General features: G+C 46.4%; 1 protein-coding gene across 4 annotated transcripts in view; it reads right to left on the bottom strand.

Moving 5' to 3' along the window:
* Window positions 1-27,934, bottom strand: part of LOC139048620 (DNA excision repair protein ERCC-6-like) — a 374,291-nt gene that overhangs the window by 48,340 nt on the left and 298,017 nt on the right. For all 4 annotated transcript variants that reach the window (XM_070523067.1, XM_070523070.1, XM_070523068.1 and 1 more), the window contains one exon: window positions 4,445-4,659. In XM_070523067.1, the coding sequence (XP_070379168.1) occupies window positions 4,445-4,659 (215 nt within the window). The remainder of the gene's footprint in view (window positions 1-4,444; window positions 4,660-27,934) is intronic.

Here is a 27,934-nt window from a genome sequence, read left to right as displayed (position 1 = left end):
ATATGTGTATATATATGTTCTTTGTTTCAATAAAAATTTAGTTGAGAGTTAGCACTCGTGCTGTCTGCTTCTAGTCTGTGTTCGTGTCACTTCGCGCTACAATCCAAGATAATGTTACAAATGACAATGCTGGAGCGAGGCGGGTTGCTCACTTGATCTTTGAGCACAATCAAGGCATAGTGGCTACGAGAGCTCTCCGGCAGTGTCGCTTGATACTTGCATTGTGTTGTTGACTTCAACTTCAGGTTGATGATTGTGCCATGTTGGTTCAGGAAGTCCATGCAAGAATGACGTCTCGTGAACACTGTTGGAGGATAATGAAGGTGGCAGGGTAGGTCCGGTCATGAACGGTAATTATTGCTCTGCAGATTCCGGTTGGTGTTATTAGGTGTCCTCCAGCTGTCAGGATTTGAGAGCTTTGCTATGCAGCCTTAATTTTCTTCAACTTGGTGGCGAACAATCCACTGATGACAGAGTAACCGGCTCCTGTGCCCACTAAGGCGGTGACTGCATGGCCATCGAGAAGCACATCGAGGTCGGTAGGTCTCTGTCTTGCGTTGCAATTGGGTCTTGGCATCGGATCACAGCTGCATCATGTTGACCTCGTCAGGCGTTCTTTTGTTGCCATATTCTTTGCCTCTAGGCATCGTCAGAGTGGCAGCGTCTTGTTAATATGTCATCGACATAATCTTTTTGGCGTCTTTTCTTCGATAGAGGATCTTTGTCAGTTTGATCAGTTCGAGCCTGCTGCTTCGGGAGTCCTAGAGATCTTTAAGAAAGAGCTGCAGCCTCTAGAACTTACGCATAAGGTCCCCATTGATGATTCCTTGCGCTTTATAGATCTCAGGCTGTGCCTTGCTAACAAACATTTGGCTTTGAACCAAGAAGTAAGAAGCCACCCTTGCCCTTTAACTCGGCACACTCAAAGCTTGTTAAACGAAGTATTATAAAGTTATGCCTCGTTAACAGCCTCAATAAATCTTGCTCACACGAGATGCAACATAGTCTTGCTGCACAGGTTGATTGCCTTTCTTGGGCTGGCTACCCTTAGGCCTTAATTTCAGCCATAGCGGAACAGCTTTTGAGGCGCACTAAACATGATGAGCCCGCTCGGTCAAGGAACCAGCCGGTTGAAAGACGCAGGTTTGCAGTGCTACCGTATGTGCATGACGTCTCCCATAGGCCAAAAAATATTGGGCAGCGTGCAGGAATCACAGTCGTTTTCTCAGCCCTGAAAATGCCGGCAAGGCTCTGTAATTATGTGAACACGCCTAAATCACGTCAGAGTTGTTGCTCTGTCGGGCACAGAAAACGTTTCGCAACATGCACAACGAATGTGGTTTACCAAACTCCCCTGTTTTGTGGCAGTAAATATGTTCGGCAGACAGACAGGTGCTTAAACGATCGTTTAAGAGAGCACTGTAAGAACAACCATAACACTGTTCAAGGCCCCTTGGGCATCCATTGCCGGGACTGCCACTGTGTGCCCCTCTTTGAAGATATGGAAGTTTAAGCGAGACACAGCTCACAGCTCATCCAGGAAATTATAGAAGCTGATTTCATCAGAAAACTGGGTAGTAGGTGCATTAGTGCCCCCGCTATCGCGCTGACCCCTAGTGAAGTCATGTATCTCAACAAATAGAAATCGTAATGTTTGTCTTTTTTTTTTCAAGTGACCATGTTCTTAGTACAATGACTTGCTGTTAGAACACCCCTAGTGACAGCCTTTCATTTTCTGTGAGTGCCCCCTCTTGTATATATACACACGATGTGGCAACACAATAAAATATTGTTGGAAGTCAGCGCAGTGTATGTCCTCTCTCGCAGTTCTTGTCCTTTGCACTGCACACCATTTTTTATTATGAATTACCAACTAGCCCAAGCAACCACCCTAGCAACCGCACCTCCATCAGTTGCTTTTCGTTTTTCGGATATGGGCTGACAGACCAGCCCCGGGCTGGGCCAGTGTATGGTTGGTGCTGCGGTGACAGGTAGCGGTCTAGTGATAGTGAACGGGACGGTCGTCGAGGGCTCCATTGAGTGGTGGTGAGCTAGTTAGCGATATCATGAGGACTTTGACCTTGCTGCAGGCATGATGCATTCACGGCAAACCCTCACAGTCCCATCTCACGACATGGGCAGCAGCGGTAGATGTGGCCGGCTTCCCCACAGAGTGGGTTGTGGTAGGGGGCATGTCAAATGTCTGTCTTCCTTGGGGCGTTGCGCCAGCCTACAGGTGGGCAGGGTGGCGGCATCTGGCAACAGAATCGTGGCGTCATGAGGCTCTGGCCTCGGTGCGGAGGGGGACCATGATGGCTGGCTATGGCACATAAGTTGCACACCACTTATGCCCGCAATGCGATTTCTATGGCAGCACAGGCATGTCAGATTGTCCGCGCTAGCCTCGAGGATTTCCAGGCATCCTAGAAGTCTCGTTATGATATGCACCATAGGGACGTGCAGTATTTACCTGGCTCCCTCGTGCTCCTGTGGTCACCATCTCGTCCTGTGGGCCTATCGGAAAAACTTCTGTTGCGATATTCGGGTCTCTACCAAATCCTGCGACAGCTTTCGTATGTGACATAGGAGATTGCTCCCAAAGAGCCAGGCCCGTCGTCCATACAGCCAAGCACCGATGCTGTTCTTGTCTTCCGTTTAAAGCCCTATGTGCATGCGTTTGCCCGGCTGTGATCGCTTGTGCCAGGTCGGCACTCCAGCCCCGGCGGCATAGTGTCACGACGTAGAACAGGGTGTGCAGACAAAAAGAATATGACGAAGAAGTGCTGTTGTTGTTGAGGCATTTCCACTGCCACGTTCTAGCGTAAGCTAGTGCCTTCAGCATTCGCCTTTCATAAATAACATTTGTGCTTGTCTCTGCCTGGCAACAATATGTTGCTGGGGAAGTTGGTGAAAGACTAGAGAAAACAAAGACTCAGTAGGAGGGAGTAGGAAAGAAGAAAGCAAGCATTATTTTAATCTGTTGTTTTTAGCGCTCGCTCTGTGTTTTTTCTTTCTTTTTTTTTTACTCCCTCGTATTAGGTCTGTTTTCCTGTCACACTAATATGTACCTCCTTGATTCCAGAGATGTTTCCTTTTTTGCAAGTTAAGAACCAGCTCTTTTTAACATTCGTCAATATCTGGCACTTGTGTCAAGGTTCTGTGCAAATCACACAACTGTTTGAACTATTAGACACAAATTACTGTTCGCTTTGACTTAGCTTTGAACCGAAAAATCAATATTGCCTAAGAATGCCTAGGCACACAAAAGTTAACCCTTTACTGATGAGTGTTGCCTATGGGCAACATACTAGAAAAAATTTTTTATCTTCCCTAGTCTTAGCATTGAGTACGAAGTTTCTGGCAAGATGTCTTCGGCCAACACTGAATGACAGGCAGCGAGTGTCATTTGTTGGTTTGGAGCAGAAACACGGGATGAAGTTTTCCATGCGACTCGCTTTCTTTTGAAAGCAAGCTCAGGGGAGACATGTCCAGCTGCAGTGGTGTCACACACGTGATGTAAAGCAAGCGAAATGCACACCCGTAGTCCACATATGACGAGGGCTGCCTGTACAAATACAAAATGAAGCCTTAGGTCGTTTGGGGTGAAGCCCACGTCCAGTTTCCTGCCTGCAGCTTCTCTCTATAGCTGAAATAAATTCCACAAAATATATTTTTTTAATTTTTGTTGATTATGCTAATTCTTGATGTGTTTTGCACATTTCGATAAAAAATAAAGTTTTTCTGCATACCGTATTTACTCGATTCTAAACACCCCCTTTTTTTCACGATCGCGATGCCCAAAGTGAGGGGAGTGCTTAGATTCGAAAAATCTAGAATGACCCCCCCCTCCCTCTTTTCGCTGTGACATCACGAGATGGGTGCGAGAAATAATATTTTATTTTGCAAACATTCAAAAAAAAAATCGGTGCACACAGTGAACCCACTGCTTGTGTCGGATGCTCAGTTACTAACACTGCCACTCGAGTTCGTCGCACCACTTGAACCACTGCTCTCGGTGTCCCACAGCAGGTCGTCTTCCGTTCCATCGAAGTGGTTTGTGATTGAGCAGTTCGTAAATGATTTGACCACAACATCCACTTGGACCCACTTCCAAGCGTCCGAAATCCACTTTGCGATGGTTGATGGGGGCGTTTTCTGTAGCTTTCGCCATACATCCGTACAGTCTGGCTGTACGGCGTACTCGCGCCGCAGACGCCATCCCACCTCGGGACTCCGACAGCTCCGGCTCGATGACAGAGTGAGCAAGCGCGCTTGGCGGCCTTGGCTATGCGCGCTTTCTAACAAATAGGGGGGTGTGTAGATTTGCATGCAAACTTTTTTCCCAATTTTTTCGCGAAAGTAGAGGGGGGGTGCTTAGAATCGCGAAAATATGGTATTTATTTGTCTCGTCCTTAAAGGGTTAAGGCGGAATGCATAATAGTACCTGTGGTATATCTTCTCTTCAATGGTGCCAGCCGTGAGCAGGCGGTAGATGGTGACATCCCGGCGCTGGCCAATGCGCCAAGCACGCTCTCGGGCCTGTGTGTCTGTGCTCGGGTTCCAGTCTGGGTCATAGATGACCACTCGGTCAGCACCCGTCAGGTTCACACCCAGGCCACCCACCCGCGTTGTCAGCAGGAACACAAACACTGACGGGTCCTGTTGTGAATGGCTCTGTCTTACAGGTCTGACACCACAAGAGCTTCAGAGACTCTGTTCAGTCAAACAACACATAAAATGCTGTTATCTACCAATTACTATGCAAATTGTAAACAGCACCACCTGCACATCCGTAAATTTTTGTATGAGAAGGTCGGTGCTCATTGCAGATTCCTTTCAATCATTCCTTTTGTTGACATTTTTTGCTATGTGAGAGAAAACATTATTGCAGGTTGTGTCACGGGAGAACAAGAAGCTTTTATGAAGGTTTTATTTCAGGAAAGACTAAAAGGCCAAGTTATACAGTTAAAACTTGATATAATGAAATCGGTAAAATCGGTCTGTTACTTCACTGTATAGAAATTATGCCAGTTACGCAATTGAATACAGTCAATGACAGATTTTCCTTAAACAAAAGGGACCGCACTATTTTATGAAATATTGAGCTATAGGAAAAAAAGATAATGCAATGAGAAAACAAATTGCATTTGAGTGCCAGTGACCAAAGATATGGTTTTATGTCATGTCAGCAATACCTTCCCATCAGGGGTACGAAGTGATGCCTGTGAAGCTTTCGCATACACTCCGCCCCCACGTTGGATAGTGCCACCCCCAGTGGGATGACGCTATCGTGAAAAGCACAGGGAAAGAACAAATACTTTATGAGCCACTTACTCGAACAAGTCTCCGAAACTAAAGGTACCGCGACCTCCTGCACTAAATATGCAGGAAGATTGCACACAAAGCTATCTCGGCTAGCCTGACATGTGCACCCGCCGCTTCTTGCTTCCAAGCGCATGAGCCACATAGCGCTCAACCATGCTGAAAGCCATGCGCAGCCACCAACATGGGGAAGAGACACGCTCAGCTGCCTCTGACCCTCTCCCACCCACCAATGCACATGCTTCATCACATTACCTTGCGCTCACCCAACTTCACTATAATGAGGTTCGAGCGTAATGACCAGCTTCTGCAAAAACTAAGTAAACGCTACCTGTGCTTCACATATCAACATATATGCTAATAAAATACATGAAGTGATTCTATTTTGCCTGCCTCATGAATTGGAGGGGTTTCTTTTGCATTTCAACAGTGCTTTGCTTTAACTACAAATATTGAGCAGCTAGCACTTTGCTTATATTTTCCACAGCAGCCACATCTTGTGTTCTGCACACTTTCAGTGTCAAGGCTGTTTCACATAGCGCAATCTATGTCACTTGGGAAGCACAATTTTAATTGCATGCAACAGAAATCGTGATCACACTCATCGACCCCCCTCAGGACAAGCGACCAACAAGTTGGTTGCACGACACACCAATCACACCCATCGGTGCAATTTTTGGACACCAAAAAAGAAAAGCAAAGGGGAGAAGTTCATCAAAATTGCGCCAAGAGATATTTCTTGGTTTCGTTGGGTTATGGCAATTCTTGAAAATGTCATCTGTCATTCAACAAATTCGGAAAACTGCAATCTGGTACGTACCTTCAACACCAACATGCTAACGTGACAGATAAAAAATAATTCGGTTCTGTATGTTCTATGCATTTGTTGACATGCTACGTTGCAAATGAAGGGAGTTTTTATTCTTTTTCAATGCTGGCTTTGAGTACTCATTGTACACACTTTTGCATGCCTTTCGGTTATTCACACACACTGCGAGTTGTAATCCTTATGAGGTGTTTCTCATGAGACACCTCAGATGCCTTTGGATGCCGTGGCAATTTCGCGCTTTGTTGCATACATGATACTCAAGATATACAAAAATTCAGCAGTTGCAGCATAGTACCCTTTTAAAGTCATATCTATTCTGACGAAGTCACAATACAGAACAATTCAAAGAACATGCAACTACAGGCAAATGCTGTACATCGGGGGCATAGTATAACACGACACCATAGTATTCAACATCATGATAACTGTGCAACTGTCTAGTTGCAGTTTGTTATTCATGCTGGATTTTACGGATATATTTCCCGGTCGATTAGGCACGTTAGGTTTTGTTACTTCTGATGGCAGACGCGATTGTTTATCAAGCTCACATAATGCGCAAACTATATTCAAAAGATTGGCTTGTTGAGAGCATTGGTACATGGTGAGTTGTTAGTCCAGCACCCTTTTCCTTCCTCAGTGTCTTGCTTCGCAATTTTTTATAATTTGTGGGCAAACCCTTACAAAACCATATATCATAATGAATTTTCTACAACAGCATATTTGATGCTTTGACTTGAAATAAACAGCAATATCACGTTATTTTCGAAGGGTTAAAGGGAAGCTGAAGCACATAAAAAAATAGTGAGCTTGCACCAAGTTATCGCAGCTATTCACTCTTTGAATACAAAAAATGCTATTTAACAGGCTATAAAACACAGCAAGTTGCTTCAAATGAGCAAAAATGAGTAGCAGCAGTCACAGGGAATGCTGCGAACTGGATGGCAGGCTGTGATTGGCAAAGACAATCGTGACGTCATTGTGGGTATTGCTGAGGCTCCTAATTTGAGCGAAGTGCTCAACCGGGCTGTGTCCTGCGCGATCAAGAATGCGATACATTTTATCCTTAAAGTGGAATTTCAATTTTGTTTGGAGCTAGTCATTGCTGTTTTTGTACTGGAATGTAGTTGGGCAAATGCAGTGAGGCATGTTGCAAGGAAGCACAGAGCACCAAATCGACCTTTTGGAAGTGTCGATTGCTGCTATTTTATTTAGCATTATGAGCCCTATGTGTGTTCTGCAAGACAAAAGCAGGCGGCAAATGTCTACACAAAGTTCTAGCTGAGTTTTTTATTCGTTTCACAATTCACTGAATGTCAGCTCCTGTGCTGGAGCTGCTCGAGTGCTTTTTGACACAAAGGGATCCCTGACATGGTTTTTGTATTGTGCCTAGGCACACAGGCTATCGATCAAGAAATGCTTTCTCACAAGAACTTCATGCTAGCGTGCTATAATAGCAGAACAATTGACATTTGGGCAAGTTGGTACTGGTTGAACATGCTGATAAGGCAGTGCAAATGGTGAAGACCCAAGGAAAAAAAAATACCGAACAGCGCTGACTCACAACTAACTTTATTAAAAAGCACACACATACTTAAAAACTTAAACATACTTACAAAATGTGCGCTTCCCAATAAAGTAAGTTGAGAGTCAGCACTGTTCTGTATTTTTTCCTTCCTAGTGTATGTCATTTGCACTGCCCTATCAGGATGTTCAAGGGCTAAAATGGAACAGGCACAAGTGGTTACCTCAACTTTCGTCCCGTGTGGCTATGCCCTGCCTCTTTCAAGCAGTGACGCAAGTGTTCTCTGCTGCCATTTGAATTGAACCAATGGCAGTGGTTAATTCACCAAGGACACTACTGCTATCGAACGGACACTACAGCAGTAGAACGGCCAAAATGACCGCATGAACTCACTGATGAATGCTTCACTTCTATCTGAGAGTTGCGGCACATCTCTGCGTGAAGTCATCCGAGAGATCGTGCAAGGAAATCTGGCAGCTCGGGATTGCTCCCACGGCACCACCGGTGGCTTCAAACATTGATTTCATCTGATTTTCCCTTTATTCATTGATGTCATCTGGGAGGAAGTCCAGCACGCCTTTTGTTAGCCTGAGTGGCAGGCAGTGTCATGACAATTCACCTACGCGGAAGCTGTTTGTAATCCACTTCCCCCCACTTTGATTCTGCTAACACCGTCAATCCCTCCGACGACGACGCCAACACCACCGCCACCTCTAATGCCTTCTCTTCGACATCCAAACGCTGCGCCCAAGTCATACGAAGAAATTCCTGCCGCCTACCCGCTTCGGAAAACTGATTTGTGGTGCACCGCTGAGCTCTGGCCACTATGCTTTCATTGCGACGAAGCAGGGCATGTTTACCGAGCTTGCCACTATCACACAGCTGGGCTTCTAGGATTTCCCTCCAACTACAATTACCCTCCATTTGGAGCTCCACATCCTCCGATTACAATTCCACAAACTTCCAGCCAGAATGTTCAACGATGCCTTGATCGCGTTCCCCATCTACAACTTATTACACTTCATCCACTTGTTGCACTTCTCCCCCATGTCTCTAGGGGCAGGTGCTGGGCCTATATTTGTACCGAGCGCAGTTCAATGTCTGGTGCACTGCAGCTGAGCCTCCATACCTTACTGCTTGTTCATTTATTTATTTATTTTGAATACTTTCCTGACCCGAAAGCATTACAGAAAGGAGTGGTAAGTACACAGAAAAAGACAGTACATAATTATACAATACAGTAAAACCTCGTTAATTCGAACTCAGTTGATTCAAAATCCAGGATAATTCGAAGGTTTTCTACGGTCCCGTATTTTGCAATGTAGGTTTGACCGGATAATTCGAACGGGCGGATAGGGCAACCCGGTTAATTCTAAGATTTGGCGTGCTATATGCGACAATTGCCGATCCCCATTTCACCGCAAACCCGACGAAATGACAGCTATTTGGAGCTGCGAGGCAACACCACATAGCAGTCGCGATTATTTATAGACGAAGCACCCGACCCATAGTACTGCTAGCACAAAAATCAGTCCACGGTACGCCCCGCACACCGCCGAAACACACACCTGCAGAGAAGATGTGCTTCACCGCAATGCAGCGGGCATACCGCTTTTTGTCACGTGCTCTCGTTTCCCACTCCGCACGCTCCTCGCAGTCGCAGTGGTCGCAGCATCAGCGCGTGTTCTGTGCCGCTGCCACTGGCTGCCGTTCGCCCACTACGTACCTGCGGTGATGTGTGTGTGCGCAACGCCAGTCGGCGCAATTTCTTTGCGTGCTTTGGTTACGGGTGTTGCAGCTAACGCGGTGTTCTTCTTTTTTTTTTTTTAACCGTGCAGAAGTTCCAGTGAGCGAAGATGCCAAAGTATAAGAGTTTAACGCTGCAGCAGAAGTTCCACTTGATCCAAGAAGCGGGTAAGAACACGTGTTCCAAGACTGAATAGGCTGAAAGCCACAGCATGCCCCTCTCGACATTGTCCACAATATTGAAGAACAAGTGGAAGGTACTGAAGGCGTATAGCAAGACATATTCTCTGAAGCGGTTGCGAGTACAGGCTCCCACATGCCAAGATGTGGAATCAGCTATTTTGCTGGCTGCAGAAAGCAAAGGCAGCCCACCTTCCCATCAATGAAACGATGCTGCGGGAGAAGGCCAACGACTTGGCTCTACAACTTGGGCACGAAGAGTTCAAGTGTAGCAATGGATGGTTCAGCCATTTTAAAGAGCGCAATAATTTGGCCTTCGTAGCCGTCTGTGACAAGAGCGGCAGCACAAACGAGAGCGTCGTCGACGACTGGAAGAAACACACGTTGGCTCTGTTCCTTAGTGAGTACGGTGCAGACGATGTGTACAATCTTGACGAGGTAGCCCTTTTTTACAAGATGCTGCCTACAATAACATTCGAAGGACACCGCGGTCAAGGGTAAAAAGCAGGGCAAGGAAAGAATTATTGTTCTGTTCGGCGCAAACATGTGTGGTAAACAAAAGCTGCCGCTACTCGTAGTAATCCAAATATTGTCGAATAGAGGTAGCGTATTCCTGCAGCGAAATTTTTTGCCTGGGTTGCATTTATTAGTGTGTTCAGTTAATTCGAAAACCTGCTTAATTAGAAGATTTTTTTGCGGTCCCAATGATTTCAAACTAACGAGGTTTTACTGTAATAGGTTTTAAACAACAATCAAAGATACAGTAGTCTTAAAATTGTCAATGTCAGAAATGACAATGATGGAGGGAGAAAGGCCGTTCCAGTCGGCACTGGTCTTGGAAATAAAAGAATGATGACACATTTTCGTTCTAAAAATAGAACACCAACTTTAAACATGTGATCAGAGTGGGATGAAATGTATGAAGGGTGAGCAATAAGAGGATCCTTTAATAGTGGTTTATGGTGACACATTTTGTGGAAAAGACACAGTCTGAGACATTTATGGTGCAATGAAAGGTCTGGTAATAGACGTAATGCTGGCATAACAGGAATAAATAACGGGAATAAGATTAAACTTGGTGTGCGATATTGGGTGGATTCTAGTATGCTTAGATTTGATAGGGATCTCATACTGTAGATGCATACTCTAGCTTTGGCCGTGCTAATGTTCTGTAGAGGGTTACCTTTACCGGCAGAGGTGCAGCAGAGAATTTCTACAGAAGTATCCAAGAACCCAACTAGCATTATTAGTAATGTGTTCAATATGCGTATGCCATGACAAGTTACAGGAAATACAAACACCTAGGTATTTGTACAAGTTGACGGATTCAAGCACAGAGCCGTGAAGTATGCATGTTGTCAGTGTTGTTTGTGCGATGCGATACATGCACTGTTTTGCATTTATTAACATTTATATGCATGAACCACTTATCGCACCAGTAGGATATGCTAGTAAGGTCGTCTTGAAGCTTATGAGAATCAGTGTGGTTAGTTATTTTGCGATAAATGATGCAGTCATCTGCGAAAAGGTAATAGTTGCATGAGGAATGCATTTAGGAAGGTGATTAATGTAAATCAGGAAGAGGAGATGTCCTAGTACCGATCCCTGGGGTACAACAGATGTTATGGAAGTGTGACAGGATGAACAGTTGTTGGCAAAAATGTACTGGGTTCGATTAGATAGAAAGCTTTTAATCCAGTTCAGTATATTAGGGTGAAGGTTATGCATGCCAAGTTTAAGAATGAGGAGATCATCTCATACAGTGTCGAAAGCTTTTGCATAGTCCAAGAACACACAGTCTACATCGAAGCCCATGTCAGTATGGGTAAATAGGTCATTAGTAAAGCATATTTGTTGTGTTTCGCATGAAAATGTTTTACTGAAACCATGTCGTTCTGGCAAAAATAACAAATCACACTCAAGGAAATCGATCAGATGAGAATGTATAACATGCTCCAATATTTTACATGGTATACTTGTGAGTGATATACGACGATAGTTCTTGGAATAATGAATGTTACCTGAGTTTGGGACCAGAACAACCTTGCCAACCCTCCAATTCCTTGGAATTACCAAGGAACCTAGAGAGTAGGAAAAGAGCATCGAAAGCACAATGGAAGAATATGGTTCAGTAATTTTCAGCATTTTACAATTGATTGAATTTTCACCTGATGAAGATACTTTCAGATTTGCAAAACTGCTCACAGGCCTCTCCTTGTCCCGAGCACAGCTGGTAGACAATGTTGAGCTCGAGCCATCCCATTCAGCCAAAATGTCGCCATGCTTCCCGACCACCGCTTGAATCATGCACAACTGAGTGTCATTTTCAACACACGTGAGCCACCCTGCTCCGCTGTCGTTGTTCTTTGGTCGTGTGAGACCTTATGCGCCTGTCAGAGTGGCAACACAGCTCTTCTCTTTGCCATTTACTGGCCCCATGGTGTCGGGCATGCATTCAGAGGCCCAACTGCCGGTTCATCCTTTAGCTTGCTCTCCAAAAGTTTGCTTTGACAAAGCACTGCTGCTTGTCTTGGAGACATACAATCCGGCTTAAGGGCTTGTGCAAGCCATTGGGCCATGTCGCACGCTGGACGGTGACATGGCAGCGGTACAACTTTATTCTGCGTTACCGGAAAAGGAGGGCAAACATGGTGGTGGATGTCCTGTCACGCACCCCCATTTCAGCATCTGACCCTGTAGCCTGCCACTCGCGTGAGCATTCGCACCAAGTAGAGACCAGAGCCTCAGTTTCCGATGGCTCGAAAGGTGTGAACCCCACGCACTCGGTAGAGATAGGAGTCTTTGTCTCCAATGGCTCGAACGACACGACCCCCGATGATGTAGCGATCCTCGAATTGCCAGCCTCGTGAGTGGATGTTTACCTCTGGTGGACCTCATTACCTCCTTTGGTGTCCTCTTTAGCAGGCAAGAGCTACTAGAGGCACAGCAGAGCGATTCATTTTGTTGACGAATCGTTGACAGGCTCAAAGAGCCAAACTCCCAAAAGGAGCATGGTGGCAAAGCCGTTTAGTGTACAGGAACAGCTGGTATTGTTGGTATCGAGTGTGACACAGCTGGTGTTATTGCAGGCACACTGGATATGTATCTGCTTGACGCCAGTGGAGTTCTCCTGTGCTATATCCCATTTGTGGAGGCTCCCAAGGAGTCTCTGCACAGTCTAAGGAAAGCCACCCTGAGCTATTTCCATGACTTAAGGTTTGTCAGACATGTGAGTGGCCTTAAGACTTAAGCAGCACACTGCTCTGGCCAGGCATGAAGTGTGGCGCTCCACTACACATGCTCGTGCTGCATGTGCCAATGTGTGAAGCCTTGTACGGGCAAACAGCCTGAGCTCATGCAGCCAATCAACAGGCAGCTACCCTGGCAAGTCACGGTCTGTGACATTATGGGACCCTGTCTTAAAAGCCGGCGAGGCTACGTTTTTCTTCTGGCTGTCGCAGATGACTTCACGAAATGGGTTGACTTTTTTCCTCTTCGGAAGTTAATGGCACGTGCAATCTGGAACAAGATGACTGAGGTCTTTAACCATTTCAGCTTTCTGGAGGGGCTGATATCGAACAGCACGTCCTAATTCATGGCCAAGGTGCTCATGGATGTGTCTGCTGTCTTTGGCATTAACACTTTCGTGATCGTGCCTATTCCTATTGATAGTATGTTATTTATAGTTACAAATTCAAATTTTACCGCTCTCCAAGGCATTCTGGACAACTAGCAACACCTCGTGGATAAAAAAGAAACTATTTTATTGGTTTCGTTTTTGTTTTCCTCTTTTCTCCTGTGCGCGGATTTTTGAAGCGCCATCGTAGTCGAGGTGATGAGTGCTCGTAGTTTTGAAGATGGTGTCAACACTGCGAGCTGCTGTTTCACTCGAATTGCGAATTTCCAGGAATTTCGATGCATCTGAGCTCAAATTTTTGGATGATGGTAGAAGCACAGACTCGGAAGATGACTTTGATTTGTCAGACTTTAGTACGGACGGCGAAAGTGCATCAAAGTGGCCCGGATTGTCAACAGGTACCCACTGGTGATTTTAGCTTTCTTCTTGGGCCATTTCACTGCTGCCATGCATTGATCTAAGTATATCTGGCATGTTCATAGTTCTTATCTGCAGGGTGTCAATGTCGTTTGGGCAGGACTGAGTGACAGAATTAAAGACTGGCAGTCACGCAGAAAGGAGTTTTGTGCATGAAGACGTCCAGGAGTGGACCTTGGCATCGTGCTCCCGAGCGCCACACAGCGGTTCGTAAAGGTGCGGCACTTCGCTAGGGTTAATCTTTTCCTATGTAACTACAGAAATTTTGTAGATACAGAGCTTATATTTGCAGGATTACTGCATATGGCCATTTTGTTCAAAATGTACATTTCACATTTTTTAAAGTTTATTTTATTCAAAGCAGCACTGATGTTTACATTTATATTTTTCGTTTTTGTTACATTTTTTGTGTTTCAGTAATATTTTTCTTACTAAATTTAATAAATATTGTTACGCGAAGGACGAGTCAGTAAGACGAGCAACTATTTACAGGTTATATTTACAACAGTGGTTGCAGCACTGACCGGTTAGATTCATAGCGCATGCCCAGTTTGTTCTTCTTCCTATTTTCTCGAATGATGCCGCCCATGCGCCTCATTCAAACAAGCAAGTACCACATGCGCGCAGAATAATCCCCCAATGGCAGAAGCGACGTCCCGGAGCATCTAAATGTTATCACCGGGAGGGTGATACTGATTCAGTCGTGTAACGTGCATGATATCACTGGATTGGGAAGCAGGTCAGGGGCGATCTCATAGGTGACAGGAGTCACGGCACGAAGCACTCGGTATGGGACTGTGTAACAAGAAAGCAGTTTTTCCGACAGGCCTACCTGACGCGACGGAGACCATAGAAGCACCAAAGAACCAGGCGGGAAGTGCGCGTCTTGGTGGTGCTGGTCATACAAACGCCTTTAACTGTCTTGGGATTTCAGAAGGCGGTCATGGGCAATTTCCCTTGCGTGGGCACACTGGGCGATGGCGTCAAGTGCATCTTCACTGGTCGGTGCCGCGTGAACAGGGAGGGTTGTGTCGAAGGGCAGTGCTGGTTCTTGGCCAAACAGAAAAAAAAAGGGGGGGGAAATAACTGGCTGTGTCGTGGCGCTAGGAATTCTAAGCAATTATCACAAACGGTAGAGCGAGGTCCCAGTCAGCGTGGTCTGAAAGACATATTTCGCGAGCATGTCTGTGAGATTGCGATTGAGATGCTCCGTGAGGCCATCTGTTCATGGATGTTATGACGTGGATAGCTTGTGTTTCATGGCACAGGACTGCAGAATGTCCGTGATAACTTCTGATAGAAATTCCTGGCCACGGTCTGTGAGAAGTTGTCGCGGAGCTCCATGCAATAAAATCATGTCGCGTAGAAGAAAATCGGCAACATCTGTGGTGCAGCTTGTAGGAAGCGCTCGGGTGACAGCGTAGCGCGTGGCGTAATCCGTGGCCACAGCGATTCACCTGTTCCTAGAGGTAGAAAGAGGAAAAGGGCCAAGTAAGTCCAAACCAACCAGAACGAATGGTGCCGCGGGCATGTCGAGTGGTTGAAGGTACCCAGCAGGGAGCACCGATGGTGTCTTGTGTCGCTGGCATTTCTCACACGTAGCTATGTATCTTCGAACAGACGGAGCAAGCCCTGGCCAAAAGAAATGCCGGCGGATCCAGTCGTAGGTACGTGACACACCCAGGTGACCGGCAGTGGGGAGGTTGTGAAGTTTGTGGAGAACAGCCGAGCGAAGGTGTTTAGGGATCACAAGGAGTAATGCAGGGCCATCAGGGTGAACATTGTGGCAGTAGAGTACGCCATCTTGAAGTGTGAATAAGCGAAGGGAACTGTCGGCGAGCGACGATTCCAGGCAGTCAATGATGATACGCAAGGACCGGTAACGGCACTGCTCGTCGGTGACATGCAGCAGGGGAAAAACAGAGAGAACACAGGCGACGGTGTCAGTCCAAGACGTAGAGGTCGCGTCTTCAACTGAGTAGCGAGAGAGTCATTCTGTGTCCTTTTGTTGGCATCCCGACTTATAAGTCACTGTGTAGGGATATTCTTGTATCGGAGGGCCCAACGACCGAGACGGCCAGTAGGATCCTTGAGCGACGAAAGCCAACAGAGCGCACGATGGTCTGTGATTACTGAGAAGGGCTTGCCATATAAATATGGGCGGAACTTTGAAACCGCCCAAACAGGAGCAAGACATTTGCGCTCGGTAATAGAATAGTTGCACTCTGCAGTTGTCAGGAGCCAGCTAGCATTGGCTATAACGCGGTCGTGTCTGTGTTGGCGTTGCGATAAGACAGCGCCGATCCCATAACCACTGGCATCGGTTCAGACCTCTATAGGTGAGGACAGGTCAAAGTAGGCCAAGACCAGAGGATTGGTGAGAATCGTGATAAGGTGTGAAAATGCGGCAGCCTGAGGGGAACCCCACCTAAAAGGCACGTCTTTCTTCAGAAGTTCAGCGAGTGGTCGAGCTATTGCTGCGAAATTTTTCACGAACCGTCGGAAATAAGACGGAACCCCACAAAACTCTGGACGTCTTTGACAGACTGAGGTACAGGAAAAGCCGTTACTGCTCGAACATTCTCCGGGTTGGGAAGTACTCCGGAAGCATTGACGAGATAGCCTAGCACTGTAATCTGTCGGCGCCCAAAGAGGCACTTTGATGAGTTTAATTGAAGCCCAGCCTTGCAGAAGACGTCACGGATAGCTGCGACGCGCTCAAGGTGCGTCTCAAATGTCGGAGAGAACACAAGGACGTCGTCGAGGTAACAAAGGCAAGTTGACCATTTGAAACCTTGAAGCAGAGAGTCGATCATCTGTTCGAACGTGGCGGTGGCATTGCATAAATCAAACGGCATAACCTTGAATTGGTAGAGGCCATCTGGAGTTACGAAAGCGGTCTTTTCTTGGTCTTGCTCATCGACGCAAATCTGCCAATAACCAGATCAAAGGTCGATGGTTGAAAAGTATTTGGCACTGTGAAGACACTACAGAGTGTTGTCGATTCGTGGTAAAGGGTAAACGTCCTTTTTAGTAGTTATGTTTAGTTGGCGGTAATCAATGTAGAAATGCACGTTCGAATCGTTCTTTTTGACGTGCACGACCAGCGACGCCTAAGGATTCGATGAGGGCTCAAAAATGTCTCTGGCGAGCATCTTGTAGACTTCCTGCTGAATAACTTGCCGCTCTACCGTGGACACGCAATACGGTCGGCGGTGAATGAGAACAGCATCGCCCGTGTTTATCCGAAGCTTAACAAGGGACGTCTGACCAAGTGGTCAATTGTCAGTGTCAAATATGTCGCGGTAGGAAAGCAAAAGGCGATAAAGGGCAGTTGCTTGGTCAGGTGCGAGGTCTGGAGCGACCATGGGACGTAATGAGCCCTTGAGGTTCAAGGCATCCTGTGGGTAATCAGAAGGATCTGGAGACACGTCGGCTGCAAAAGCAGTGATGTGCTCGTCTGTCACTGACCAAAGCGTGGCCACCGCTATGCCTTTAGGCAACACTTGCTTCGTCAAGCGAAAAGTGATAACGGGGAGACACATCCTATTAGTCGCAAGGGTTACGACGGTGTGTGGCACGGAGAGGTCGCGCGCCAGGAGGACATCACGAATAAGTGCGACGACATAGTCGCCATCAGGCACGGTTGCCGTTGAGGCCAATTCGACGAAGGTTAGGGCTTTCGGAGGTAAGCGAACAAACGCTGTAGTGCAGAGGGTGTGCGGTTGTTCGGGGCAAACATCTGAAAGAAGAGGAAGCTCGAGGCACACCGTACCGGTGGCACAGTCGATGAGGGCAGAATGCGACATCAGAAAGTTGAGCTAGAAGATTAGGTCATGAAAGCAACTGGTCAGCATGGTGAACAGGACTTGAACTTGGTGGCCACCAATTCCTATGCGAGCAGTGCACATACCCTTGACAGCAACAGTGGCGCCATTGGCGATGCGTACGGCTCGAGTGATGGCAGGCGTAAGAACTTTTTTGAGGCGACGACATAGGTTAGTGCTCATTATGGACACTTGGGCTCCAGTATGAATTAATGCCATCAACGGAAAACCATCTACATCTACTTCAATTAAGTTCATATTGGTGAGGAGTGTCAACGGAGGATTTGGACAGGACGAATGTGACGCAGCGCTACCTCTAAGAGCTGCATGGCCTAGTTTTCCGTCCGGCGGTTTGGCGAGGAAAAGCGACGAGGCTGGGGCGATGGGGAGCGACGGCGTTGAGGCGACGGCAATCGCATGGAGGAGCAGCTGTCAGAGGCATCCGAAGTAGGGTACAGACAGCGAGATGAATAACAGCGAGCATCGGCGTATGGGTGAGGAGCAGGGAATGAGCTCCAGTATGGCGGCATCCAAGTGGTGTGGCAGTGGCGGGATACATGACCAACGCGGTGGCAGCAGAAGCAGATCGGTTTGTCGTCTGGGGTTCGCCATTCAGCAGGATTGCGTGGTCTGGAAGCGAAATACTGGTCATTACAGGTTGCGGATATGGGAATGGGTGCCGAATCAAGTTGGGAGACAGAGCAGGCAGTAGGGATGACAAGGTTTGCAATTTCTTGCCACACAACAGCTTGAATAACGGAAATCGTGGGGGCTGCTTGGTCAAAGGTAGTCAGGGGGTAATGAAAGAAAGGAGGCCGGACTCGCCACTTCAACCTCTATTTACAGGTTATATTTACAACAGCGATTGCAGCGCTGACCAATTAGATTAGCAGCGCGAGCCCAGTTTGTTCTTCTTCATCTTTTCTTGAGCGATGGCGCCCACACGCCTCGTTCAAACAAGCAAGTACCACACGCATGTAGCAATCTGTTGTTTGAAATTAATCCCACTCGAAAGATAATTCCTTCCTCAACAATTTTACATCATACACTTTAACATCAAGCATTTCCTGTGGCAGGAAAAAAATATGTCCTAGACCACGCAAAAACTGCCAATATTCCTGCAATCACGAAAATGTTAAGCCCTGCAAGACAACCACGTATCACCTACAGGCCAACCCGAAAGAGTGGATTAACCAGAACCTCAAGCCCTTGCTCACAGCGTTTGCCCGGCCACACAGGAATCGGGATGTCTGTCCTAACGAGACAGGCTTCACCTTGCAGTCCACAGTGAACCGTGCGGCTCGGTACATGACCACTTTCCTCAAGTTCGAGAGAGGGCTGTCAAACTCCATGGACCACGTTCTGCGGAACAGCAGCAGGACATGCACCGCAAAAGCCAGTTTTTCATGCTATGCAGTGAAACTGCTTTCATGGATAAACGCGGCCCTTGATCTGATGCTTCCAACCTGGCAGAAGCAAGAGCTGGACAGAAGGCCCAAAAGGACTGGTCCCATCGGGACCTGCACTAGGGTGTCGGCAATCACGTCGTTGGCCATGTTGAGTGATGCTGCCCAAGGCATCTTTGCCTCCCTGTCAGCCAAATGGTTGGGCCCGTGCCAAGTGGAGATTGAAATTTCCCCTCTGGTATACAAGCTGACAGACTTCCAAGGGAGACCAGTTGGCAGTCCAGTTCACGTGTCGGACCTCGAATTTTTCGTTGCCAGGAGCAGCAAGAGGGGAGAGGGGGAGGCGGTCAATAAACCGCAGGCAAACCACGACATGGCTGGCCCCAGGCCACGCCACCGGTATAACCTGAAGAAATGCACCTAGCTAGCGTTTCTCCCACCAGCTTGTAGCCAGACTTCATTCCCTATTGGGCAGGTGAATGGAGAAATGCAACTGCAATGCAAGGGCCCACTTGAAGTAATGACAGGCCCTCTCAGCCTATATACCCTCCCGCACTGACCCACCATATGACCCACCTAGTTAGCAGTTAGCCGGACTTTATTCCCAAAAGTGCCAGCGAACAGAGAAATGCAGCTACAGTGCGAGGGTGCACACTGAAGTGGCGACAGGCCCTTTGGCCTAATACAGTAGAACCTCGTTGATACATTCCCATTACATATGTTTTTTCTTTAGCACCAATGTTCACATTTGAGAATACAAAAAATAGCCCAATAGAGTTACACTCATTTTTACCGGTTCATAAGTTTACCAGTCAGCCTCTAGAGTCTGCGAAGGAGTGTGTTTACCTAGGTCAACTAATCCATGGGAACCCTGATCATGAGAAGGAAATTCACAGAAGAAAAAAAAATGAGTTGGATCGCATATGGCAGACATTGTCAGCTGCTGACTGGAAGCTTACCATTATCATTGAAAAGGAAGGTGTACAATCAATGCATTTTACCAGTGCTGACATATGGGGAAGAGACTTGGAGACTGCCAAAGAAGCTTGAGAGCAAGTTAAGGACCACACAAACAGCGATGGAACAAAGAATGCTAGGCATAATGTTAAGAGACAGAGAAAGAGTGGTATGGATCAGAGAGCAAACGGGTATAGACGATATTATAATTGACATTAAGAGCAAAAAATGGAGCTGGGCAGGCCATGTAATGTGCCGGTTAGATAATCGTTGACCATTAGGGTTACAGAATGGGTACCAAGGGAAGGGAAGTGCAGCAGAGGATGGCAGAAGACTAGGTGGTGCGACGAAATGAGGAAATTTGCAGGTGCTAGTTGGAATTGGTTGGTGCTGGCCAGGGGTAATTGGAGATTACAGGAAGAAGCCGTCATCCTACAGTGGTCATAAGATAGGCTGATGACAATGATAATATTGTGGTGGTAATATGTTGTAGCAACATGCGGCTTTAGCCTGGCAATAAGGCCGGCAATAGTCTTAGTGCCTTTTATAACGTTACTGTGGTACGTCACCACGTTCCCCTCAAACCAGCCTCTCTTAAGAATGCAAGAGACTAGAAATACCTTTGCAGGCTGTAACTCAACCTTTTAGGATCGAAGACACGGTGTCGCAGGCATGCTTGTGGTGGGTCCTTCTTTCACAGGTTCTCAGGCAAAGGGTCCTATTCTAGGCATTTTGGGCCTGACTACAGAGAGTATTCAGGGATTATTGTCTCTTTGCACACAGTATAGTTCGGAGAATTGACGTGCCTCATTTTAAATAACCATACTGGTGTGTTAGCAGATCCTATCTTCTGAGCAAGGTGTTTGTACATTACAGCACAGCCCTTCTCCCCAGCACGCACATTGAGTGAGTTTTCAGTGTTACTGCAGATGTATTCTCAATAAAGCGAGGGAAGATTACCGAAGAGCACTTTAAAAACCAAAAAACCAGAGCGGTTTAGGTCAGAGAGCAAACGGGTATAGATGATATTCTAATTGACATTAAGAGAAAAAAATGGCGCTGGGCAGGTCATGTAATGGGCAGATTAGATAATTGTTGGACCCTTAGGGTGACAGAATGGGTACCAAGAGAAGGGAAATGCAGTCGAAGACGGCAGAAGACTAGGTGGAGCGATGAAATTAGGAAATTCATGGGTGCTAGTTGGAATCTGTTGGTGCAAAACAGGGGTAATTGGAGATCGCAGGGAGAGGCTTTTGCCCTGCAGTGGACATAAAAGAGGCTGATGATGATGATGATGATGATGAAGTTCCCAGAAAACACAATTTTACAGCTCTAACGTTCAGTACATCGCCAAACTGCTATCGTATGATATGTTTTCCAGCTGCTAGATCCCATGTAAACAAGAAGATGCACAATGCATGCGTGATTGAAAACAGTATATAGCTGCCCGCCATGTCAGCTTCACCGCAATAATCGCCCGCCCGCCTCATGTGAAAATGCCAGCCTGCACTCAGTTTCTCATTTCGGTGCCAGCAAATCTTCTCCGTGGTTGTCGCATGCCGTATTCACAGCTATCGCATTCAATCCTATTACGATAAGCATCTTCGCCTATCGGTGAAAAGCATCTGTATAGCGGACCAAAATAAGGACGCAAGAAGAAACGAAGACGAAGAGGAAGACGAGACTCGGCTGCTGACCAATGCCTCAGCAAACTGTCACTATCATTGTCTGCGGGAGAGTTAGATTATTTGCACATGGCATGAAGGCTGACGGCATTTACAATATATCATTTAGGTTTTCTGGTTGTACCAGTTTTGGATTGTTTTCATACCATCATTTACGTAAGTATATCTTCATGGTTGATATCACTGTGCATGTGGTTGTTTGGGAGTATAAATATGACTGATCTTGGAAGTAAAAATTTTTGTTGTTCATAGTTAACACTTGTCTTCGTCTTCGTTTCTTCTTGTGTCTTTGTTTTGGTGCGTTATACAAATACCTTTCTATAATGATCGACCTATAAGCCCATATCACTACCCTTATCGCCTATCTGTTTCACAGCACGTGTTGCCATCAAAAGCGTAGCGCAGGCTTTTATTGGGCGATAACCAATTCCAGCAGACCTCCGTGCTGAAGTTTTGCCCACCTGTCATGATGAGCCTCCATCTGGCCATTTGGGTTTTACGCAAACCCTTGATACAGTCTGCAAATGCTACTACTGGCCGAAACTTGCTGAGTGTGTTAAGCGGTAGGTCCAAGCCTGTCGTGAATGCCAGCACCGAAAGTAGCTGGCTGTGAAGCCTGTGGGGTTGCTGAATCCGATTGGCCCACCTGGCAAACATTTCAACCAGGTCAACATGGATCTTCTGGGCCCGTTTCCACTGTTATCTTCTGGCATCAGGTAGATAATCATCGCCACAAACTATTTAACGCGGTACACTGAGACAAAGGCACTGTCTCGAGGCACAGCTTCCGAGGTTGCCCAGTTTTTCATACAGAGCATCGTCCTATGGCATGGCCCCCATCACACATCATCACAGACCGAGGCAAAGCCTTTACAGCACAGCTCACTGAAGACGTTCTTAAACTCAGCTGCACACCTATCAAAGGACAACGGCCTATCATCCGCAGACAAATGGCTTGACCGAACGACTGAACAAAATGATGACTGATATGCTGTCTATGTACATAGATATACAGCGCAAGACATGGGCCAAGATACTCCCTTACGTAACGTTTGCCTATAATACTGCTACACAAAAAACAACACACTTCCTGCCGTTACCTCGTTTACGGCCGTGAAGTGCAGACTATGTTAGAAGCAATGCTGCCATGCGACAACATCGATCATCTCAACCTCGTCCAAGAGGCCGAATTTTTTGTGCAACGCGCAGAAGAAGCCCGACAGCTTGCCTAAATCCACATAAAGAAACAACAAAGCATTGATGCACACCGTTACAATCTCCGCCATCGACAAGTCAAGTTCCATCCTGTGATCAAGTTTTGATCTGGACTCCCATGCGCTGAAAAGGACTATACGAGAAGCTTTTGAGTCGCTACTTCGGACCTTACAGAGTGTTGCCGTGAATTAGTGAATTACGAAGTCCTTCCTGATGGAAGCCAGCCTCTCTGACGTCGACAACCGCAATCTGAGATTGTGCACGTCGTGCAGTTGAAACTGTACTATAGCCCCTAACATTCGACGTTTTCAGCCGCTTTGGTTAGTTTTTGTTGTTGCTCGTCCCTCAGTGCCTTGTGACTATATCACACACCACAACGATTGTGACTATAGCCTATGTGTTCGTCCTAGGCCATCTCGGCGCTCTCACGTCAAGCCTATATATGTTTTCCTTCTTTCTTTTTCCGTTTTTTTTTTTCCAAAGAAGGGTTAATGCCACATGGTGTGGCACAGCAAGGGGACTGAAGAAGAGGAGAATGAAGTTGTCTCGGCATCGCATGTTGTCGCTTATGTTTTTGTAAAGTGCAACTGCCTGGATCTTCATTCAGCGTGTATACTCCAGCAAGGTATACGTGACATATAAACGTTTTCCTAACAAAAACCAGCACTTTGTCCGTTACAGTGAAACCTCGTTACAAGGAACACCACATTGATGAATTCTTCAGATTAAACAATTTTTCAGAAATCTCTGCTGACTGCTTATAGCTTCCCAATGCAATAATATTTCAATACTACGAACTTCGGAATACCGAACTTTTGAGAATAACAACCGTGACTCAGTTTCCGTGTCATGTTAACAATGAGTCAGTACTACTAACTAATATTCTAAAATCTGGAGATTTCCAGAATTCCCTGTATTCTTTACGGCAGCTGGAACAGTAGGCTAGCAGACAAGGCGCAGGAAGCGGATGCCGCATTGCATGGGTTCAGAAAAACTGAGACGGCGCTGGAAGAAAAAAAATACCAAGTGGGGACTTTCTTTCTTTAAGGGTGTGCAAATATTAAAATTATCGAATACGGTTTCTTAGAATCAATAACATCAAATTGAATATTGAATAATGATATGCACATAAACTTATTAGTAAGCTGGTTTATTTTAACATTTTGCAACATAGCAATGACATTGTCATTATTAAAAAGTATACTAAAAGATTGTGTATTTGGCTCATGTTAGCTTTGGAAAATTGAGTAATGTCTGCTAGTTGTCTGTTCTTGCTAACTTGTGTCTTATTATACAGCATCAATTTCCCGTAAACTCGAGAGGCATTTGACCTTGTGCCAGGCATCAGTCATCGCATTTGCTGTCAAGCAAAAAGCTCAGAATCGGGTGTGGAAAAAGAGTGCACCCTCCCTGTAAGCAAACCCGTGCCACCTGCTATTGAAAGGCTGGCTTTGCTGCAAAGCTTGGACATTCAGTGGCTAAGCGTGTTTTACAGGTGAAATTTCGCCAGCAGCATAAAGTTATCGCAAGATCCAGCACAAAATCAGACACTTTCTTAGATAAGACAGAAATAAACGCTAAGAACCATGCTTGCTCCCGTACAGCCAGCAATATAGCTGATTTGTTTCGAAGACCTAGTTTTCGAATCGAGCACGAATATTAAAAATATAATATTCGATAATATTGGAAATTTTCTAATATTTGCACGCCCCTATTTTTCTTTTTTCTATTGCGAAAGTGACGACGCATCAGGTTTTACGAGCACAGGCTCCACACAGACAAATATTGCCTAGCAATGGAGGTGCATCTTCTTCTTTCGCTCATCTTTCTGCGCACGCCTTCTCTTTCTTTCACACTTCCTTTTGGGGCTGTACCAGCTAGGCACATAAATAAATGTAACCTCGGTGCTTGCGGGGACGCTACACAGTTGCACTTTCCAGATGGTGTCGTTGACACTTGCTTGCACTTTGGAATAGTTCAGTTGCAGTCTCTGTGGCAAGGGATGCGAAATACAAAAAAAAGAAACATTGCGCGTTGGAGGCGACATGGATCTTTTTTTTGTTGGTGGTGGTTTTCTTGGTGTCAGCATCTCTTCTGTGCACACCCCTCTATATATGGTGCTGCAGTGGTGTGTGGCGAGGGAATCTATGCAAAATACCAACAACGTGGGCCGAGAGCCAATAGCGATGTTTTCGTGGATAGCTCATACAGTGACAACTAGTAAACTGCTGGGTTGATGGGCGAAATGGCTAATTCTGCATCTGAGGCACCATCCTCAGATGCAGGCTCAGACAGTGCACCGCACATAAGGTTGCACAAAAAAAGGTCATTTTCGAGTAAGATATTATTGCCTGTGTATGTTTCCGGTGGCATGGGAGCACTAAAAGCTCATTGTGCAAGCAAGTAGAGTAGGTACAGAGTGTGAAGTATGTGGGCACCATGGCATTGTATGAACACCCGCCGGTGAACAAGCCATGGGATGCCAGGATATGAATTTTGCCAGTTCCTAGTTGAGCAAAACCATGGAAATACCAAATAGCACACCATATGCCTCTGCACCTCCTTGGCATCACACTGTTTGAAGGTTAGGCTGTTGCGATGCAGGCTTCGACGTCACGGCGTGAGTAGGGTTGTGCAATGTAAAGCTAATGAAATTTTCACGGAGCATGCGAACATTGTGGAAAAACGCAGGCTCACATTCTGCGCACACATTTTGCACACAAAGCAAGAAAAGTCTATCAAGTGCAGTCCACACACGCAGCTGTCAGCCAAAGGCGGTGCAGCCGAAAAATGTGATGGCACAAACTGTGGGGCTCATCAGCACACAACTTTCACGACTACACCAACGGTAAGTTGATGAGAGAGAGAGAAAGAAAAAAGTTAATTACAGAAAGGCAGAGAGGTGGGCCAGAGCTATGGCTTGCTCTGGCCAGCTACTCTACATAAGCATGCAGGTTGACACGTCCCTACCAAAAAGTTATCAAATGCGACTACAACCAAAGAGGGCAGCCGTATCTGTGTACCATATCAGTACTGTCCACTATGATACCACTATGTGGCTAATAAGAGCATATGCTCTAAAAAGGGGCCCACACATAATTTTTTTTTTCCTGAAATACCAAGGCTGTAACTTAGAGGTGCCATTATGGGTGTGTTCCTCACATAATGGTTCAGTTGGCGCTTAGATGCCAAACGGCTCAAAGATTATGGACACAAACAAGCACATTCGTCTTCTTTCTTCTGCGCCAGCTATATGATCGCAATTCAATTTGGCTGGAGCAGGTTAAGGATATGGGGGGGGGGGAATGGCCCTCGAAAACCAAAAGATTGCAAAAAAGATTTTTGAAAAACGACATTTTTGGGTTGTATGTCTCGTAAACTACCTGTTCTGTAATTACCAGCACCTAATTCAACCACTAAGTACAAAAAAAGAAACCCGCTACTTTTGAGGCCACTGCGGCCCACAAAACACGCGCAAATGCCGAAATGAAGTCAAACTTCATGCGCGCACAATTCCCGGCCCATGCGGCCTGCAGGCGCCATCTTTGTGTCATCTTGACCCTGAATTCTTTGTCTCTGTTTTGCCGCCTTGCAAAATTGCATCGTCGGCGCGGTTGAGGCCCTATTGACGTTTTCCCGCAATGCAATGCGGAGCGCTGATTGGCCGCAGCAGTGCGTTCAAATCCCGCGCAGCAGCCAATGGCAGCTGCGCGGGCAGCGGCGGCAGCTGCAGGGTTGCCAGATTGGGCTATTAATAGCCAAATTTTGCCACTTTTTATGCGGTTTGGTATCAAAAATTCTGAGTTGGCTACATGGCTATATTTGGGCTATTTTTGCCTTATGGACTTACAAGTCCCAAGGAGCAGATCAACACTGAGAAAATTCCGGAACTCCAGTTTATCAAAACCCAAAGCTCATTGCTGCTACAGAGATATGTAGGCAATCTCGAAGGCTGAGTTTGTAGGCAATATGTTGGTGCTGCGAAGAAGGCGTTACGTCATGGCTGCCATGTTTATACGTCATTCCAGCGCTAAGGTGTTTTCTTTTTGTTGTGGTTTCAGCACTATCTGCTGCTGGCTCACATGTGTTTAAGAAAAACTGTGAGGCTGACAGCTTTCCAGTAAGTGTCCTGTGCCGGCTGCTATTATGTGGACTTATTACACAACAGTTAAAGTATTCGCTTGCATGTCGTGGCACGTCATATTTACCTGTGGTCATTCAATGTTTATCAGGGGTTCCACAAATCCTATGGCTTCGTTTTCCCGCAGATCACAGCATTATTTATTGATCAGTAACTTTACGAAAAAATCTTCAAGTAATTTTAAATGAGAAATGCGATGGTTCGTCTTTATTTTAGTTCAGGGTTTTTACATGCGAAAACCACGATTTGGTCATGAGGCACGCCCTGACGGGGGAATGCAGATTAATTTTTGACCAACAGGGCATCTTTAACGTGCCCCCCAACGATGAGACAGTGGCGTTTTTCCATTTAGCTGCTGTTGAAATGCAGTTGCTGCAGCCGGGATTTGATCCTGCGACCTTGTGCTTAGCAGCCCAACATCATAGCCGTTAAGACACTGCGGCGGGCACCCACAGTCTTTATGTACACAGTGCAGTAGTCTCGACTGTCAATAAAAACCAGATCAAAACGAAATATTCTGGTCTAGTTGTGATCTGCATGTTCACGAGAGCACTGCATGAGCATGGTCTTCGAGAGAGAACATTGACAATTTTTGATGCGGAAAGCTTCTTTCAGCAGAGAGCAGTGTGCTGTGTTACGGCCGGACTCGCCTCACTCGCTCCTCCGCGCTCCCTTAAAGGGAAGCTGAAGAGTCTATCGAATTCGATAAGACGCTCACATACGAATGCGGGAACCTTATAAACCATGCACATAAAATTTTGGGCCGGATTTTTCACTTAGGAACGACGTAACTGCCGGTTAAAATTGCGCTGTCGCTTCGCCCCCCTGTCGAGCGCCACGCGCTGCTGCTGACGCTGACGATGCGAGCGGAGACCGGAAACTGCAGCGTAGTGACATCAGCACTGGTGTTCCGCTCCTTCGCAGTCTCCGCGAACGTGCCTGACCGCGCTTGTTTCTGCGTGCGTGCTGTCATAATCTGCCTCGGTCGAGCCTGCATTCCTTTGTTTATGTGTATGTAGAGTGGTAGTTGATGTGCGCAGCATCAATTGA

Source organism: Dermacentor albipictus, chromosome 8 (assembly GCF_038994185.2).
Source record: "Dermacentor albipictus isolate Rhodes 1998 colony chromosome 8, USDA_Dalb.pri_finalv2, whole genome shotgun sequence".
Lineage (NCBI taxonomy): Eukaryota > Metazoa > Arthropoda > Arachnida > Ixodida > Ixodidae > Dermacentor > Dermacentor albipictus.
The sequence above is the reverse complement of the archived record's forward strand: the minus strand, read 5'-3'. Positions and strand labels throughout refer to the sequence as shown.